The sequence below is a fragment of the Aethalodelphis obliquidens genome, unplaced genomic scaffold (assembly GCF_003676395.1).
Source record: "Aethalodelphis obliquidens isolate GAN/ISIS:26980383/991018 unplaced genomic scaffold, ASM367639v1 scaffold38, whole genome shotgun sequence".
Lineage (NCBI taxonomy): Eukaryota > Metazoa > Chordata > Mammalia > Artiodactyla > Delphinidae > Aethalodelphis > Aethalodelphis obliquidens.
The window spans coordinates 6,438,980-6,457,202 of NW_020837982.1; the positions used below are offsets into that span (position 1 = coordinate 6,438,980).

Below are 18,223 nucleotides of genomic sequence, written 5' to 3' on the forward strand. Positions count from 1 at the left end.
TTCAATTATATATATTTATATATATATTCTTTTTTTTGGCTGTGCAGCACGGCATGTGGGATCTTAGTTCCCTGACTAGGGATCGAACCCCTTGTCCCCGGCAGTAGAAGCGTGGAGCCCTAACCAGTGGACCGCCAGAAAATTCCCAATATATATATGTATTCTTTTTCAGATTCTTTTTCACTACAGTGTATTACAAGATATTGAATATAGTTCCCTGTGTTATTCAGTAGGACCTTGTTGTTTATCTATTTTATATATAGTAGTGTATATATATTAATCCCATACTCCTAATTTATCCTTCCCTCCCTCCCCTTTGGTAACCTTAATCTTATCTTTATGTCTGTGAGTCTATTTCTCTTTTGTAGATAAGTTCATTTGTATTAGTTTTTTAGATTCCACATATAAGTGATCTCATTTGATATTTTTCTTTGTCTGACTTACTTCAAATACTATGATAATCTCTAGGTCCATCCATTTTGCGGCAAATGGCAATATTTCATTCTTTCTTATGGCTGAGTAATATTCCATTGTATATAGACCACGTCTTCTTTTTTTAAAATTTATTTATTTATTTATTTATGGCCGTGTTGGGTCTTCCTTGCTGTGTGCAGGCTTTCTCTAGGTGCTGTGAGAGGGAGCAACTCTTCGTTGCAGTGCGTGGGCTTCTCACTGCGGTGGCTTCTCTTGTTGTAGAGCACAGGCTCTAGGCGCACGGGCCTCAGTAGTTGTGGCACGTGGGCTCAGTAATTGTGGCTCACGGGCTCTAGAGTGCTGGCTCAGTAATTGTGGCTCATGGGCTTAGGTGCTCCATGGCATTTGGGATCTTCCCAGACCAGGGCTCGAACCTGAAGTCCTAGGCCACACCTTCTTTATCCATTCATCTATTGATGGATACTGATGTTGCTTCCATGTCCTGGCTATTGTAAATAGTGCTGCTGTGAACATTGGGTGCACAAATGGTACCATTTTTGATAGTTAAAAAACGCAAACAGGCATTCCCTGGTGGCGCAGTGGTTGAGAATCTGCCTGCCAATGCAGGGGACGCACATTCGATCCCCGGGCTGGGAAGATCCCACATGTCGCGGAGCAACTAAGCCCATGTGCCACAACTACTGAGCCCACGTGTCGCAACTACTGAGCCCGCATGCTGCAACTACTGAAGCCCACGTGCCTAGAGCCCGTGCTCCGCAACAAGAGAAGCCACCGCAGTGAGAAACCTGCACACCACAAGGAAGAGTAGCTCCAGTTCGCCGCAACTAGAGAAAGCCCACACACAGCGATGAAGACCCAACGCAGCCAAAAATAACAAAAAAAAGAAAAAAGAAAAAAATTAACATTATATATAAAAAAAAAAGAAGATACTTAACAACAACAGAAACCCCACAAACAAAAAACTTTTATCTGGGGAATTCCCTGGCTGTCCAGTGGTTAAGACTCTGCGCTCTCACTGCTGAGGGCCCAGGTTCAACCCCTGGTCGGGGAACTAAGATCCCATAAGCTGCTTGGCACGGCCAAAAAACAAAACCCAAAACTTTTATCTGTACAAAGAGTTTAACTTTTTAATAATTAAAAATGTTATTACTTTAGTTATTTTTTGTGCATGCTAAAATAATGAGATATCACTTTTAACCTATCAGATTGGGTGTGGGGAAATAGATGTCAACATAATTTATGAGAACACAAAGCCATTCAACTTTTTTCGGAGGGCCAATTGGAGTAAATACTCAAATGTTTAATTTTCTTACCCCATAACCCAGCAATTCCACCTCCAGGAAGCTCTTCTACAGAAAACCTAGCACTGATGCAAAAGGAAATGTAGACCGAGTTGTCCACTGCATCATTTATTGTATCAAAACAATTAGAAACAACCCACATCCCCATAGGCAGGGGATGGTTTAAATAACCTGTGTTATTTCCACATGATGGAATCCCATGCAGCCATTTTTTATAAAAAGAGGTAGCTTTATATTTACTGACATCAAAAGATAGCCAGGTTATATTGTTAAGTAAAAAAGCAAATTGCAGAACAGTATGTTGTTTTATTTTCACGCGCACAGAAAAACATTTGAAAGGAAGCATCTAACCTGTTCATGAGATTCTCTGCACACTGGGACGGAGGGACTTGCTCTTTATTTCCTGACTGGCTAATACAAGTATGTGAGGAAAGTATTCAGAACTAGACCAACAGGCACTCCGTGAAAATTAAGTCTGGCCCCTCCCTCATCCCCAGAATCCTCTGGGGAGAAGAGAAATCTCATTTTTACTCTAGACATGTCTATAATGTTAGTACTTTTTATTTTTAACAAAGAATATTGCCTATTATAATTTTAAATATTCAACCCAGTGAGAAAAGTAAAAAGAACGTTCACTGTAGAAAATTTGCAAATTACGCAAAAATTTAAGACGAAAATAAATATCTGCCACAATCGCGTCTCCCAGAGAAAAATGCCATTTGATGCCTTTCCCTCAAATCTTTTTTTTTTCTTTTTTTTTTTTTTTACGGTACGCGGGCCTCTCACTGCTGTGGCCTCTCCCGTTGCGGAGCACAGGCTCCGGACGCGCAGGCTCAGCGGCCATGGCTCACGGGCCCAGCCGCTCCGCGGCATGTGGGATCTTCCCGGACCGGGGCACGAACCCGCGTCCCCTGCATCGGCAGGCGGACTCTCAACCACTGCGCCACCAGGGAAGCCCCTTCAAATCTTTTTTTATGCACATCCGTCTTTTTTAAAAAAAGTCTGTAAAAGGGTCACAAAATAAACACGAAATGGAAGAATTCTAAACGTATTCTGAGACCAAAAGGAATGAAATTTGTAAAAAGAAAATTTACTTTTTACACGTAGCAGGATAGTGTGAACATGCTCCCATATTAAATATTCTTACACGACCTGATTTATTATGGTTGTTTAGGAACCTTTCATAAGGAATAGCTCTTTAATTAATCTTTCAGCATCAAACATTTAGGTTGTTTCCCATTTCAGAAAAATGTTTTGCAAATGAAGGAAAGAATAGCCTTTGGGGGCAAACAGAGTACAGGACAACAGAGAAAAAGTCCCTGCAGCCATCTCTTTCCCCTTCCTGACCCCATCCTGTGGGGTCTCTGCCCAGGCCTTCCAGACCCACTCCCAGAGCATGGCCAGGGCCAGAGCCAACTGGCCTCCAGCTCTGACATGTCCCGGTGGAAGTGCAGGGGCTCCAGCGTGTCTTTCCTGGCCCTGGGATCTTTTCCCAGCACAAAACACCATCTAATTCGGGGCAGTTCGGATGCCTAAGCACCATCCAGTCTTCCCACTCACGAAATTCAAGGTCCTCAGGGCTCTGGTGGCCCAGAGATGAGTACGACATTCTCATACTGGGGCTCCTCCTGCCCTTCCTCGTCAGCCAGCTTCTGGGGATCCTGTTCTAGGGGACCACCCTCAGGGACCAGCTCCTGGCCCCTCCCTGAGCTCTTGATGCCATCCCCCAGCCCCCTGGCCACTTCCTCTGGCCCAGTCCCTGCAGACTCCAAGGCCCCAGTCAGCTCCTCACTTGGGGCTGAGCTGGAGCTCTGATCGGCAGAGCCAGAGGCCAGCCCGGGGCTGCCCTTGTTCCGACTCAGGGCCCGGCGTGGAGGCTTAGGGATGGCACTCTTGACCTTAGGCTCTGCCTGGCCTTTCTGGAAGCTACCAAAACGGCGGAGGACAGACCTGACGGGGCCCTCAGATCCCCGGGGTGTCCCTGCCAGCATGTAGATTGTGGTCACAGAGCCTGCACTCTCCTGGACACTGCCCTCAATGGCTTCCACACGTTCAGCCACTGTCCGGCCACTAAGCGGGAGCCGGCGGCGGCCAGTGGCTGAATCCCTGGGGCTGGCGGCACCAGGAGGGGCCCCGTTCATTTCTGCTTGCTCTGGGCCTGTGGACTCCTCGGCCTCCTGGCTTTCAGGACCTGGCTGGCCCCCCCGGGAGAGCCTCTTGGGCTTACGGAGAGGGCTGGAGAGCTCCCCGGAGCCTCGGCAGCTCTGTGGTGCAAACTTGGTGCCTTCGGCAAAGGAGACTGACGGCCGCTTGGCCCGAGCTAGGCTGGAAGTGCGCGGGATGGCAAACGGCGTGGAGGCATCCTCAGCGGGAGGGAAGGGACCTCCGGTCAGGCTGGCCTCCGGTGACTCTGCTTGGGCCACAGGGACCATCCCTGGCAAAGGAGACAGAAGAGCTTGGCCAAACCTGGGCTGACTACCCCAATCCATCCTGCTTACCCAGCTCAGCATCTTCTGGGAGGCCCCTCAGACGGGGCAAGGGAGAGCGTGAGGATGCAGAGAGGCAGGGGAAGGGCCTATTCAGGCAGATGCTACTGCTTTTACCCTCTTTTCTCACCACCCACCCTACTTCGCACTAATGTCACACTCTAACCATGCTAAAACTCCTTCAGTGCCACATGGCCACGTCCCTCTTACCTCTGGGCCTTTGGGTATACTGTTCGCTCTTCCTGAAACATCATTCCCAACTCTCCCTAACTTTCCCAGGGCTAATTCCCACTGATTCTGCCAGGCTCAACTGAATACCACTAACACCGAGACATCTTCCCTGACTCCAGTCATCCCTGACGTGGCTGGATTCCGAGCCCCGACCTGCATGTCCCCCATGAAAGCATGTATCACTCTGTCCCACATGTGTCTGATTACTTCCCACCAGACTACAGGCTTGGGGGAGGACAGGAATCTATCTTGTTCTTTGCTGCATCCCACTGCCAGGAACTGTGAAGGGCATGGAACGGAACGGGAGCTTGATACACGTTTGCTGAAGGAATAAAGGAGAGGCTGTGATGAGCAGGGCTGCTCAGGGGCTGAGTGGGCTGTTTGGGGGCTACCTTCTTGGGGTGGCACGCAGTAGGCAGGACCTTCGTCCTCTTCTCCAGACTCGGGATCAGTAGAGAAGGAGTCGTCCGAGGCCCAGCCAGCCGAGGGCGGTTCGATGAAGCTATGGTTGAAGGGGATCTCCGGATCATGGTGCGAGACTGAGGTGGCAGGGGGGGGCTCTAGGTCAGGCGCAGAGCCCCAGGGGAAGCCCTGTCCCCTTGCAGCCCCTGACCCTCAGCACCCGCTTACCTGTCACCCAGGGAAGCTTGTGGCTGCTGAGGGAACCGCAGGGCAGCGCAGAGCCCAGGCTGGAGGTCAGTGCCCCCCAGACCTGCAGCTTCATCCTGGACATAGCGGTCCCATCTCTCGCTGGCCTGAGGGCACGGGAGAGTCGTCAGTGAGGGAGACCCCGGTTGGGGCGGGACGGGGGCAGCAGTAAAGGGCCAGGACCATTCTGGCCCCGGGATTCGTGTGACAGAGTGACTGTGTCTACTTCAGTGACTCTCTATGACTACAGAGTAAAGTCCAAACTACTGACCCTGAGATCTGGGCCTGTCGCAGAGGGCATCGTGGCACCAGAGTCACGAGGCAGCAACTGTGGCTCAGACTTTGCCTCTCTGGGCCACAGCTTCCTCATCCGTAAAATGGGGACAACTGCTATCTCAGAACTTCTTTCAGGACCCAGCACAGCACCAGCTACCTGGTGGGGCTGCCCCAAAATACAGCAGTGTGTTATTATCATCCCAGCTGAGCCCAGCTCACCTATCTTTCTGGAAGTGACACCACCTCCAGGAAGCCCACTCTTGTCCCCGCCCCGAAGCTGGAAGTGACAGCTTCAATCATTACCATTCCTCAGACAGTCTGTGCACATGTCCCGGTCTTCCTGTGAGGGGCTTCTCCCCACCTCCAGGCTGTATATGCCCCGGGGTTGCGGGAAGGCTACTGGGTCTGCTGGTCTGAGGATGCCCCACAGCCCAGAGGGGGACATGATCAAGGGGTAGTGCGTGAACTAATACGAGCACACAGGACAAAACAAAGAGTCCAGAGAACCGGCCACGGGCTCTGTGCGTGCCAGTGACTAGCTGGGTCACCTTGTCCTCCTGGGAATTGAGAATGCTAATCTTCCTGCCCCACGTGCCCCGCTCCAAACCTCCATGCTGCTGTGAGCCTCCAAGGTGCTGAGAAGTACGAAGAGATTTTGTGAAGGAACAAAGCTCTGTGCAAGGAATATTCCCCGCTTCCCCGCAGCAGCCTGCGAGCTCAAATCCCTCCTCGCCTCCTTTTCTCGAAAAGCCACATTCTCTGCTAAACCACTGCTCGGGCTTTTATGGCAACTCTCCCTTCTGAGGCCTGGTCTCTTCCCCTCCCTGCCCAGAGCTGTCCTGGTGCTTCTGCCTTCTGCCATCCTGGTACCCGGGGCCCCCTGCTCACGCGTGACTCAGAACCTCCCCCACTGAAGGCTTCTGAGGAGGGCAGATGGCTGACCTGGTGTCTCCAGGCCACAGCCACTGCCAGCTACCTCGTTACCGCTGACCTACGTGTGTGACAAGGCCAGCCCCTCCCCACCCCTGAGAGGAAACCAGATGCCACCTTGCTTCCACCCATGGCCTGAACTGTGGAATCGGGAAGGAAGGGGCCAGGGTTCACCTGTCCTTGGGATCCAGCCGGGCAGCCCAGCAGCAGCAAGCACAGCAGGCGATGGCCAGGAGGAGAAGCAGCAGAGGCACAAGAATGCCCGCAAGGAGGGCGGCATCCTGACCATGAGATCCTAGGGAGAGCCAGGGACGGGCGACTCTTCAGGGCCATGTTGTCTCCCATACGTCACGTCTCATCTCTAGCTCTGAACTGCCTACTCTGGGGAGATCCTGGGAACCTTCCACCTGTGGGCCCCTCCCGCTCTTCTAAGAGATGTAGACTCTGCTCAGCCTGGAGGCCCCCTCCTCCAGGCAGCCTCCCCACTGGTCCTCTCCCGATGGTCCTCGGCCTCTTCCGCAAACTCTTGCCCTCACTTCTCGGGCCTGATGAGACATCCCGGTGTCCGGCCCTGTCCGCTCATTTCCTGGGTGCTAGCCTGGCTTCCCAGGGGACAGAGGCTCTGTCACATCTTCAGGGGGCCCCAAAGCACCCATACAGATTTCAAGTAAAGAGAACGTCTCTGAAGAGGGCCCAGCCTCTCTGGCAAGTAATGAGGCCCCAGAGCCCATGTAAAGGGCCACCCTTTCCCCGGTTACTTCTCCCTGTGCCCTTCTTTCCACCTTACCCAGCTGGCAGGCCCCAGAGACAGGGTGGCAGTTTCCCTCTGGACACTCGCAGGGAACAGAGCAGTTGTTTCCGTGGAAGCCAGATGGGCACGAAGTGTTGCAGCTTTGGGGTGACAGGAGAGACAGGCTGAAGGCTGGGTGAGAAGGCATGGAGGTGGGCAGGGGAGGGTACATTTCTGGGCACTGCTTCCCACCCCCTGCCATACAGACTTCCCTGGATGAGGCCCACGCAGATTCCTCTGACCTCTCAGCCACATTCTAAGCGCCCCTAGTAGTGTTTGGAAGAATCCCTTAGCCCCCAAGCCCATCTTCCAGAGAGACCACCCACAAACTGCCCCCTGGCTCCCAGGCCCCGCAGGGTGGAAGCCTCAGTCAGGGCCCACCTCTCATGAGCCTGATCCCTTGCCCACCTGGCGCTAATGTGAGATAAGCAAGATGCCAATGGAATCCAGACACTTCCTCAGGGTTTGGAGGTCTGAGCCATCCCCAGCCCTGCCCCTAACTCTCTGGGCCTCGGTCCTCTCCTCTATAAAATGAGGTCTCTTCCAGTTGATACTACATTCTATCCTATAGGTGGGAAAAACCTGACATTGGAGATAGTGACACTGATTATGTTTTTGCCACCTGAAGACCTTAGGGAAACAGCAGTGGGGTTTGGCGCCCTCCTCCTAAGTAACTTCTAGTTCAGGAGCCAGGCCTTTTAGATTAAGCATCACTCTGACCCTCCTCTGGAAGATGCAGACCCCACAACAAGAGGAATAACTTCTTAGTTATGAGGATGCTGGGTGGGAATCTGGGAGATGGAGAAGCCCAGGAAGGGAAGTTTGGGAAGCGGATTGCACAGAGGCCCGACCTAGGCCCCTGCCTCCTTCCAAGGCCCCAGTCCTCACCTGGGCCCCCAATAGCCGGCGTTGCAGACACACTCCCCAGTCACAGCATCGCAGGCCCCCCGGACACAGGTGGGGCAGGTAGAGCCACAACCCTCCCCAAAGGTGCCAATCGGGCAGGGGTCTTCACACCTGAGGTGAGGCAAGACTCAGAATGGGGAGCAGGGCAGGCCTGGACCCCACAGAGGGGCCTCACCCATCTGCCCACACTTGTCGATTCAGAGACCCAGTTGTCTACTTTTCAGCAGTGAAGCTCAGGCGCAAACAGGGCCTTGAATTTGAGGCCAGACCCAGTAGGTGACAGACTACAGATCCCTGGACGAGAAGAGGGCGGGAAGCCTGAGTGGTGAGGGAGCTGGAGGAAAACTGTGCCCAGGGCCCCATTAGCACCCATCCCTCGCACCTCATGCGGGTCCCCAGGGCTGTGTGAATGTATGCGTTGCGGGAGGAGGCCGCTCTCCCTGAGGGAGCCGCTGCGGTGAGGATCTAGAAGGAAGGTATACCCTCACCCTGAGCAGGCTGGCCCCCTCACCTGGGCCCCAGCCAGCCAGGGTCACAATGTCGACAGTGCCCGGTGTCTGGCTGGCAGGCCTCCCCAAGCCGGCAGTGGGGGCACTGCTGCCTGCAGCTCTCGCCAAAGGTGCCAGGAGGGCAGGGCTCGTGGCACTGAGTCCCATTCCAGCCCGGCTCGCAGGACTCGCAGCTACCTGTGTCTGCAGAACATGGCTCATTCTGCTTGCAGTGGCCACAGCTGGGAAGAGAAAGAGTACATGCAACACTAGGAGAGCCTCCCGGTGCCAGCTGGGCCACTCAGGCAGGTTCGAGCCTCAGCTGCCCCGTGTTGTACAACAAAGAGGCTGGGCAGACTATCTCTGTGGGCTCTAGTAGGATTCCAGCCTTTTCCTAACCCCTGGTTCTGAGCCCCATCCTTCCCTGGGTCCCAGGGTCACCAGGAGCTCCCAGCCCAGCCAGGGAAGCCAAGTTACAACCTCAACCTCTGCTTCCCTTCTGCCCAGGGTTCCCCTCCTCTCCTCTTCCCCTTCCCCCATTCCACCCATGCCATCTCGGAGGTCTGGCGTGAGCAGTCCTCAGTAGTGTATCCTCTATGCCATTTTATGCATTATGAAAATGCATAAAATGTCTGTTTTCACCACTAGAATTTTATCTTACATTTTTTCCAGTTTTATTGAGTTATAATTGACATACAGCACTGTATAAGTTTCAAGTGTGCAGCATAATGACCTCCTCACATATATACTGTGACATGATTACCACTAAAAGTTTAGTTAACATCCATCATCTCATATGGATACCAAAAAATGAAAAAAAAAGTTTTTTTCCTTGTGATGAGAACACTTAGGATCTACTCTTTTAGCAACTTTTCCAATAAGGTTTATCTTATCTTAATATCTCATTGATCCTTAAGAAGTTTTTTCCCTCCAGAGACTTAATTATCTGGGATCACGAGCTTGGATCAGACTCATTAGTAGGGTGAGGAAGGGAGTTCATAAAAGCAATTTAGCAGATCCTGACCAGTATTAAAAGAGAGAGAGAGAGAGAGAGAATAGAAAACATTTCGGTGTACCTATGTGTGTTGTCTGGTTAAGTTTTTACTTCAGTTAATATATATATCGCATCATATATTATATATGAATGGGAGGTAAAACATTTCTTACTGTGGGTGGAACTGGTCAAAGTTTGAAAACCATTGAGTTTCAGAGGGACCTTGCAATCCTTTTGCCGCAATGTTGATTCTTTATCTGTTTCTACGGCTTGCTAGTAGTAGTATTTTGTTTAACAGTAAGCGGATGAAAGTGGTGGGCGAGGCTGGCCTTTAGGGCGTCGAGGGACTCTTTTTCCCCTTTCACCCCATCCTTGTCTGTTTCTGCGCAACATTTTCCCTGCGCCCCCGGCTCATCCCCTTTCCCTTCCGTTCTCTCCCCTTCCTTCTCACGCCCTCCTCCCTCCTTTCTCTCCCGCATCCCCCGTTGCCCCGGCTCACCTGTCGCGGCACTGAAGCCCGAAGCGGCCTGCGGGGCAGGGCAGCTCGCAGCGCGCGCCGCGGAAGCCGGGCGGGCATGTGCACAGGCCGGAGGCGGCGCTGCAGCGGCCGCGCACGCACTCGCAAGGCTGCCGGCACTCGGAGCCCCACCAGCCGGGCCGGCAGGCGCAGCGGCCCGACTCCTGCGCGCACGGCGAGCCGTGGCAGGCGCAGCGGAAGCTGCAGCGGCGGCCCCACCAGCCCGGCTCGCACAGGCAGGAGCCGGTGGCCTGATCGCAGCGCGCCGCCGCCGGGTTGCACTGGCACGGGCGGCGGCACGTGGGCGACCACCAGCCGGGCTCGCAGCGGCACGCGCCGGTCTCGGGGTTGCAACGCCCGTGGGGGCCGCAGGCGCACGGGAACTCGCAGCGGTCGCCCCAGCGGTCGGATTGGCAGTGGCACACGCCCGTGGCCGGCTCGCACTGGCCGTGCGGGTGGCAGGCGCAGCTCTCCCGGCAGTCGGGGCCCCAGTACTGGCCCGGGCAGCCTGCGGGGTCGGGGTAAGGGAAGGGGGTCAACGGGCTCAGGGTCAGGCACCACGGATCCTCGCCCTGCGACCCCTTCCACAAGGAAGAGGTGGGGGGGCCGGGCCCGCCCTCCAAGAGCCGGGGACAGCCTGTCCTCCTGGGGCACAGCTTACTTCCTGCCCCAGACTCTGAACTACACAAATCTTTACCACTGGCCCAGCCTCCCACTTCCACATTCCAGAACACACTTAAAGATCACGAGTGGATGGGCTTCCCTGGTGGCGCAGTGGTTGAAAGTCCGCCTGCCGATGCAGGGGACATGGGTTCGTGCCCCGGTCCGGGAAGACCCCACATGCCGCGGAGCGGCTGGGCCCGTGAGCCATGGCCGCTGAGCCTGCGCGTCCGGAGCCTGTGCTCCGCAACGGGAGAGGCCACAGCAGTGAGGGGCCCACGTACCGCAAAAAAATTAAAAAAAAAAAAAAAAAGATCACTAGTGGCAAAGGGCCTTGCCCAGAGTCACACAGAAGTGGGTGTGCCTTCATTTATGCCCCTCCTTCCTCTCATTGGGTTCCCCCATTGTGTCTTCCCCCACCTGAATGCTGCCCATCCGGGTCGAAGAAGAAGCCACACTCCCCCCAGTGCCTCCTCTCAACCCTGACTCCTAGCCAGGCTGCCCTCTGGCTAAACTGCCCACCAACCCCTCTCCCATGCCCCACTTTCTGCCAGAGAGGGAGGACATTCCAGTCACCCTCCACACGCGCATACGGGGAGACCAAGAATGCATGCATTCTGCAGTTAACGGGGATCCACAGCATCTTTCCGGAAGTTGAAAGGGAAGATGAATGGCCCAGAACTGAACCTGTGGGAGGGCTCTGTGGATGGGATAAAAACCAGATGACTCAGGACATCCCCTTAGAGTGCGTCACTTCCTGTCTCGACCTCAGTCTCCTCAGCGAAGCTTGGAGGGATTCTGGCCCTGCTGTTCTAAGATTACATTCCTACAAGCTTTGCCTCCCCTCTCCCCCAGTCCTGCCCGGCAACCTCATCCTTCAGGAGAGACTCAGGACTCACGCGAGTTGCACCGGGCCCCGAAGAATCCAGGTTTGCATCGACAGAGGCCTGGTTTCACACATACCTCGTCTTCCCGGCAGACGTCCAGCCCCTCGCAGATGGCTGAAAAACACCCCACCCAGGTTGGAAGGACTGGGGTGCGGCCAGGGGACACTCTGCCCTTTTCACTGACTCCCAGTGGCCTGTCCCCCTCAAGAGCTGTTTCCTCAGGGCTGGGGGGTTGGGCCACGGCATGGACCCTAGCTCTAGGGCTCAGGAGGGCAAACAGACCCCAGGAGGGTAGGAAGGAAGGGTCACTGGGCTCTGTCCTCCCTTCTCCTCCGGTGGGGGGGTGCATCCTGGCTACTCACGGGTGGTGCATTCTCGATCATTCTGCCTCCAGCCTGGGCAGCAGTGGAGCTCAGCAGAGGGGCTGTGGGGCAGAGAGGGGTCAGCCGGGGGGCAGCCTGGCTCCGCAGGTGGATCACTGTCTCCCTGAGACATGGGATGCTGCCTCAGCCCCATCGGGCAGGCCTGGCCAAGGGTCACGGCCCCCGTGTCCCCGACCCCTTCCCGCTCTGTCCCTGGCCATCCCACCATCTGCCCCCACTACCCACCACCCTCTAGGCTGTCCCCGAGCCCCTCTCGCTTTAACCCCTCTTTCCTCGTGTCCTCCTCCCCCCCATCAAACCCCCAGAAGACCCACCTGCTGGCCATGCAGACGTGCCGCCCATTGGGGTCCAGCTCAGACCCCTGGGTCCCCCGAGTCCAGAGCAGCAGCAGAAGGAACAGGAGCCCCAGCCCCATGGCGGCCAGTGCAGTGGGAGGGCTTGGGTTAGTCTGGCCCCCACAGCTCCCAACCCCCTCCCTGCTTCCTCCCAAGGCTTTTCCTGAGGAAACCAGGCCGGAGGGGCGGGCTGCCATGAGGCACCTCCCTGAGAGGGTGGGCAGGCGCAGAGAGGACCAGACACCAGCGTACAGAAAGGAAAAGGAAGGCCAATGGCGAGGGCTGAGCAGGGGCTTCAGGGTCTGGTCTCAGTCTGGGCGGGGGGCAGGAAGATGAGGCTGTAAGTTACGGGTACTGGGATAGGCGAGAGGTTGAGCCATGGATATCCACTAGGTCACACTCCCCACGCTGGGAGAAGCCTCCCCAGCCAGTGACAACCAAGGGGAACTTCCTGGCAGAGCTGGGCAGGGGCAGACCACTGACAGACAGACATGGAGCAGTTCCTGGGTATCATGGGCAGTTGCTTTATTACATTAGCTTAGGCCATCCGTACAAACACCTGGGAGGGAGGTAGTCAACTCTCCATTTCATGGATGGGGAAACTGAAACTCACAGAAGCAGCACTTTTGTCTGGCCCTGGAGGCTTGGCACAGAGATACAGGAAGGAAGGTAGGTTGAGCTCCCCGTCACACCCTGGCTCAGGCCAGGGTTAGAAAAGGGCCTGGGGAGGGCGGGGAAGGAGGGAGCCCTGTCCTCATTTGAGGTCACACGTCCACCCCCAGATAGACTCCGGAGTCAGGCAGGCCTCTGGGGCAGCTGAGACCCCAGATGAAGATATTCATCGAGAGCAGAGCAGGGCCGGTCAGGAGTTGGGGGCTGTCAGGCTGCCCACAGGCTCCACGGGGGTGGCTGTGGAGCCTCCTCTCCTCCCCGTATTCTCGCTGGTAGCCGCAATGCTGGCCTCAGCCTCAGGGGCCTCTGTTCCACCCTGACACCACAGGCCCAAGCTGGGGGGAGAGCCAAGAGGTGCTGTGAGCCTGGATGCCAGGGAGGTCAAGGATAGGGGCCGAAGGCAGGGGGTGCTGTAAAAAGGGGACTCAAGAGGACGACAGGGCAGCATGGGGCAGGGGGAGGTAAAGGGGCCACCAGAGGAGTGGGAGGGGATGGCCACCAGAGCTCAGGGCGGCTGGGTGAGCCGCAGTGGAGCGGGAAAGGTGGGGTCCCTCCACTCCCACCACATTTGTCCTTCCTCTTCCCCCGACATACAAACTCTGTATTCTGGACTCAGGGGGTGGGGGCTGGAGGTGGTCTCCCTTATCCCTGGAGAGCAGGAGCCATGAGCCATCCTCATCGTCACTGAGGCAGAGGAGAGAGGAGTTGTGAGGGTCATTTGTCAAGGCCCTGAGGGACAGTGGGACTCCAGCTATGTTCAGCCTTCTGTGCAGCCCCCAGCAGCAGGCAGGGGAGGACAAAGAGACTTCAGGGGCCCCAAAGCTGGAGACAAGGAAGAGCAGGGGAGACGGAGGACAACTAGAGGATTTTTTTTCTTTTTGGCCGTGCCCCACGGCGTGCGGGATCTTAGTTCCCCGACCAGGGATCGAACCCGTGCCCCCTGCAGTGGAAGCACGGAGTCTTAACCACTGGCCCGCCAGGGAAGCCCCCTCCTGAGGCTTTTATTTTCTAGCCTGACACACAGCAGGCCCCTGACAAGACTGCAGATACAGCCTTACCCATCTGAGGACAAACAGATATGCGGCCAAGACAAGAAGCCGAAAACTGACTGTGGAGAAGCAGAATCAGCAGGTTTCTTCAGCAGGATGTACGGGGAGCATGGCAGGTGGGAGCAGTGCGATCCAGAGAGAAGGGTGGTGGGCTCAGGACGGCAGGCTCAGGGGATGACCAGGCCAGGTTAGGTTCTAGAAGTGACTAAGCTAGGTGACAGGCTCAAGGTGTGACTAGATTGGGGTGACAGGTACAGTCTGAGGCAACAGGCTCAGAAGGTGACCAGGCTCAGGGGGAATGGAGGCAGGGACTTACCTGCTCTCTGCTTCCTCTGGGGTCCCTAACATCTTGGCCTTGATCTTCCTTCGTTGCTTCCTGATAGCCACCTTCATGGCTTCAAGCAGAAGCCCAGGGACCCGGTGGTCTGTGAGCAGCTCCCTACAGAGGAGGGGGAGGGGCAGAGAAAAAGCAGTGGGGATGCCAAGAGGAGGTCTCGTCCCGACCTTAGTTTAGATGTCACCCCTCCTAGGAATACTTCCTTGATGGCGGCTGTGACCCTTTGCAACGGCCCACCCCATGTGGAAGAAGTTCCAGGAGGGCAGGGGCTTTGCGATTCTCGTCCTCCAGTGCCCAGCACAGTGCCCGGCACACGACAGGGTGGATATATCGATGACCCAAAGAATGAGGAGGGTGAACCGAGGCCTGGGGACAGGTGCAAGTGGTGCCCCCGAGCCTCCCCACCCCTGTCCTGCGCCCTCACCGCTGGAAGTAGGCCAACTCCTCCTTCAGCAGGAACACATTGGCTTTGAGCTCATTCCTCTCCTGAAGGATCTGTTCAACCTCCTCTCGACTGAAGCCGCACTGCCCTACCTTGGGGGGGCGTCCTGGCGGCGGCAGGGCATCCGCCTGCGGAAGGACAGGCTTGGTCAGGGGGGCGCCTCGGTTGGAGAGGGACGCTAGAGGGTGACTGGCAGGGAGACTTGGGAGGCCAGGGCGCTACAACAGATGCCAGACCGGTGCTCTGGCCGAGACTGGGGGCGGAGGCCGGCTGGGGGCGCACACTCGTGCTACCTTCCAACTTCCCGGTGGCCCTAACTACGCAGCACAGCAAACCTTTCCCGAGTGCCGGACCGGTCCCTGACCTCATCCGGCACTCACCCGGTCCTCAGGGGTCCCCGGGGCTCCTGTGCCCGTGGCTGCCGTCTCGGGCTCCTGCCTCTGCTCGCACCCGGGCGCCGCGGCCTGGCCGTGCGCCTGCTCTGGCGCGGGCTCCAAGGTCGCTTCGCGCCGCCGCTCTGATTCGCTCTCGCGGTCCCGCGCGGCGCGCAGCTGAGTTTGTACTGCGGCCAGCTTGTGCCGCAACTCCGCATTCACCAGCAGGAGGCGCTGCAGCTGCTCCTGCAACTGTGGGCGGAGCAAAGGGGGCTGGTGGGCGGGGCGCCGGAGGGCCGGGAAAGCCCCGCCCCCGCACGTCGCCCCGCCCTGCCCTCACCGCCTCAGTCTCCTGGCTGCGCTGCCGCAGGTCGCGGTTGTGCGCCCGGAGTTCATCCCGCTGGCGGTCGGTCACCTCCTTGAGCTGCCGCAGCAGAGCGCGCTCCTCTGAGGAAGGGGCGTTCTCAGCGGCGGCCCGCGGGGAGAGGCCCTGAGCCTCCCCGCCCCCGGTCCCCGGCAGGCCCGCACTCACCCTGTGGCCCAGAGCGCAACTCTCTGCAGAGGCGCTCGTTCTCCTGCCGCAGCTGCCGCAGCTCGAGTTCGGCCTGCTGCGCGGATACCTGCAGCTGGAGAGGCCGCGCCGTCAGGGCCGGGCCCCGCCAGCCCGCGGGCGGCTACGGGAGGGCGCCGTGACTCACCGAGTCCGGGGCGGGCCCCACGGCCGCCTTCTCCAGGAGCTCCAGCGCCTGCACCACCAGCGGCACGAGCCCGGCCGCCGCCTCCGGCCCGAAGCGGCGCGCCAGCTCCTTCAGCTCAGTGCCCAAGGCCCCCGCTAGGTGGTACACGAGCTCCGCAGCCGTCCCCGACCCCGCGGCCACCCGAGGCCCCACCCTCCTGGGCTCCATGTCCCCCGAAGGCGACTAGGGCTGCTACACCCTCCTCCCCACAACTGGGGAAGGAAAAGGCCAACCAGTCCTGGCCCAGGAAGCAGTCTAGGACGGTAGAGGGCGGGGTAGCGATTAAGGGAAAAAGGCTGGGGAAGGAGAGTCTCAGTGCCCTGCTCCCTGTCCCGTTCAAGCCCCCAAGGTCACAGGAAGCAGGACAGCCAACTTCCAGCCAGGTGTCCAGGAGCTGAGGCTCAGGGCTGTAAGTGGTCACTTTCGACAAGCCCTCCCCACAGTGCCCACACCAGGCTCCACCCCTGTGTCTGGAGTCATGGGGCCTGACTTGGCTGCCAACTCTCCGGGCAAGAGGTGAGAGGTAGGAGAGCTGTCACTGGCCCCAACCAGAGGCAGCCGACTGTCCAGCCATGTGCCTGTTTCCAAGACAGATTGAGAGTGACACAAAGCTTAGAGGGCTAGGCTGGGCACCACAGCTGCAGACTGCTCCAAGAGATGCTGGAAAGCAGTGAGTGTTCCCAAGCATTTTGGAGGGAAATTGGCAAATGTCGTCATGGCAGCAGGAGTGTGAAGGCCCAAGTCCCCTTCAGTTCTCTGAGTTTAGAGAATATTTACCCCCATAGCTCCTGAATATCAGGGGGCCTCAAGGATCAGTCCAGCAGCTTGCTGTGAACAAGTCTGGCCTCTGCCACCCTTACACCCAGAATTCGAGCTGAGGGAAAAAAAAACACCTCAACAACTCCTATTTATACAAAATTTATTATACTTTGTTCAGAATTACAAGTCACCACGAGGTCAACAACATAAGCACAAAATGGAGGAAAATGGGGCCAAGCTGTTGAATGTCACCAGCTTGTCTGTGAGGGTAAAAGGCTCTAGCCTCTGGGGAGTCTGAAGCAGGAAGTGAGGAGACAACTAGGCATAGAGGTCCTCTCGGTCCGCGGAGTAGACCTCACCCTCCTGCAGGAGAGCGAAGTTGAGGAAGTGGGAGGGTCTGTGCACCTCGTGGTAGAACTCTTTGGGGTTTGCCAGCTGCAGCTCATACTTCATGTTGGGATCATGCCGAACACCTTGGAGTAGAAGGAAAGGGCCAGTGTTGACAAGGTCCACCTGCCTCACCCTCTTGGGTCCTGGGCCATCTCCAAACCAGAGTCCGGCCCCAAGTGCTAAGGGTGATGGCCTAACCCCAAGCCCACCATCCTGTGTGCCCCGCCACCACCCCCACACCCTGCCTCACATACCCATAAAGTTGTAGTTCCACGAGGACTGGGCAGGGACCATAAAGAAGCCAAGGAAGCGGTCTGACAGTAGCATCTGGACCCTCTCGTAGTGCGAGGGTAGGTAGCCCTTGGGGTTGTTGCCCTTGTCTGTGTTCTGGCGGCCCCATTCATAGCCACTGGGGGTCAGCTTGTAGGCTGTCAGGGTGCAGGAGCCTGGTGTGAAGCTGGAAGAGGAATGAGGACAGAGTCAGCGCTCAGGCCACCATTCCTGGGCCCTGGCCTGCAACGCCTGCCCCATCGTACTTCCTCCCAAGGCGGCCCAACCCCACCTGCAGGTGATGATAATGGTCTTCTCGCCATCCCAAGATGGGTTGTCAGCCATGATCTTGGCATGGGTGGTGACATCCTGGGGTGACAGCTGGGGGGACTCATTGGGCTGAGTGTGGATCCAACCTAAGGGTTCCATCTCCTATGGGTAGAGCAGTGAAAAGCTATTTAGAGCCCCGTCTACAGACAGGAATCCCACCCGTGAGAGTAACACCCCTGCCTTCCCTCCACCACCTTGAGAGCAGAAAGCCCCGGTTCTCCTACACCCCCGCTAACCTTGAGGTACTCATGCTGGGGCAGCTGGCCAGGCAGGTGCACAGTCTGGTGAGTGCCCCACTGTGGTACCATCACGATGCAGCGGATCTCCTTCACCTGGGGGTTATCTGGTGGGCTCACCCCATAGAGGTACCCTGCAATCTGGAGACAAGGGGGTCAAGAGCCAAAGAGATTCTTAGTACCAGCCCAGATTTGGGGCCGTCAGCCCTGTGTTTAATTCCCTTCTCCAAGAACAAGGACAGAGTTTCTCAAATGTGGCCAGAATCTCCTGCATCAAAAATGCCTGGGGGTGCTTATTCAGAACGTTAAACACAGACCTCACCTCAGACTTACCAGGGGTGCTTATTCAAAACGTTAAAC

General features: G+C 56.7%; 3 protein-coding genes across 4 annotated transcripts in view; all 3 read right to left on the minus strand.

Annotated features, from left to right (window-relative positions):
• Positions 1 to 2,920: 2,920 nt before the first annotated feature.
• On the minus strand, positions 2,921 to 13,133 carry SCARF1 (scavenger receptor class F member 1). Its single transcript, XM_027130598.1, has 11 exons — positions 12,247 to 13,133; positions 11,912 to 11,973; positions 11,562 to 11,663; positions 9,985 to 10,510; positions 8,515 to 8,733; positions 7,986 to 8,114; positions 7,095 to 7,198; positions 6,482 to 6,602; positions 5,084 to 5,208; positions 4,846 to 4,992; positions 2,921 to 4,170 (listed from the first exon to the last, which is right to left on the minus strand). The coding sequence occupies exons 1-11, from the start codon at positions 12,462 to 12,464 to the stop codon at positions 3,311 to 3,313; spliced, it is 2,613 nt and encodes an 870-aa protein (XP_026986399.1). The 5' UTR covers positions 12,465 to 13,133; the 3' UTR covers positions 2,921 to 3,310.
• A 34-nt stretch (positions 13,134 to 13,167) lies between these two features.
• On the minus strand, positions 13,168 to 16,729 carry RILP (Rab interacting lysosomal protein). Of its 2 annotated transcripts, none has more exons than XM_027130599.1 (7): positions 15,840 to 16,727; positions 15,674 to 15,767; positions 15,482 to 15,588; positions 15,148 to 15,393; positions 14,750 to 14,895; positions 14,305 to 14,427; positions 13,168 to 13,623 (listed from the first exon to the last, which is right to left on the minus strand). In XM_027130599.1, the coding sequence occupies exons 1-7, from the start codon at positions 16,044 to 16,046 to the stop codon at positions 13,365 to 13,367; spliced, it is 1,182 nt and encodes a 393-aa protein (XP_026986400.1). In that variant the 5' UTR covers positions 16,047 to 16,727; the 3' UTR covers positions 13,168 to 13,364. The 2 variants fall into 2 exon arrangements, 1 of the variants encoding a protein (XP_026986400.1); XR_003437982.1 differs by having other exon boundaries at positions 13,241 to 13,274; positions 13,534 to 14,427; positions 15,840 to 16,729.
• A 51-nt stretch (positions 16,730 to 16,780) lies between these two features.
• PRPF8 (pre-mRNA processing factor 8) overlaps positions 16,781 to 18,223 on the minus strand; it is a 36,648-nt gene continuing 35,205 nt past the window's right edge. Inside the window, exons 40-43 of the mRNA XM_027130597.1 lie at positions 17,864 to 18,004; positions 17,590 to 17,729; positions 17,282 to 17,484; positions 16,781 to 17,110 (exon numbers count right to left, since the gene is read on the minus strand). Of these exons, the coding sequence (XP_026986398.1) occupies positions 16,956 to 17,110; positions 17,282 to 17,484; positions 17,590 to 17,729; positions 17,864 to 18,004 (639 nt within the window). The 3' untranslated portion in view covers positions 16,781 to 16,955. The remainder of the gene's footprint in view (positions 17,111 to 17,281; positions 17,485 to 17,589; positions 17,730 to 17,863; positions 18,005 to 18,223) is intronic.

Coding starts and splice junctions, on each gene's coding strand:
- RILP (XM_027130599.1), bottom strand. CDS start 16,046: ATGGAGCCCAGGAGGGTGGGGCCTCGGGTGGCCGCGGGGTCGGGGACG. Junction 15,768..15,839: donor TGGGGCCCGCCCCGGACTCG/GTGAGTCACGGC, acceptor CGGCCTCTCCAG/CTGCAGGTATCCGCGCAGCA. Junction 14,896..15,147: donor CGGGGACCCCTGAGGACCGG/GTGAGTGCCGGA, acceptor GTCCTTCCGCAG/GCGGATGCCCTGCCGCCGCC.
- SCARF1 (XM_027130598.1), bottom strand. CDS start 12,464: ATGGCAGCCCGCCCCTCCGGCCTGGTTTCCTCAGGAAAAGCCTTGGGA. Junction 11,974..12,246: donor CACGTCTGCATGGCCAGCAG/GTGGGTCTTCTG, acceptor TCTGCCCCACAG/CCCCTCTGCTGAGCTCCACT. Junction 8,734..9,984: donor GGGCTTCAGTGCCGCGACAG/GTGAGCCGGGGC, acceptor TTCTCTTCCCAG/CTGTGGCCACTGCAAGCAGA.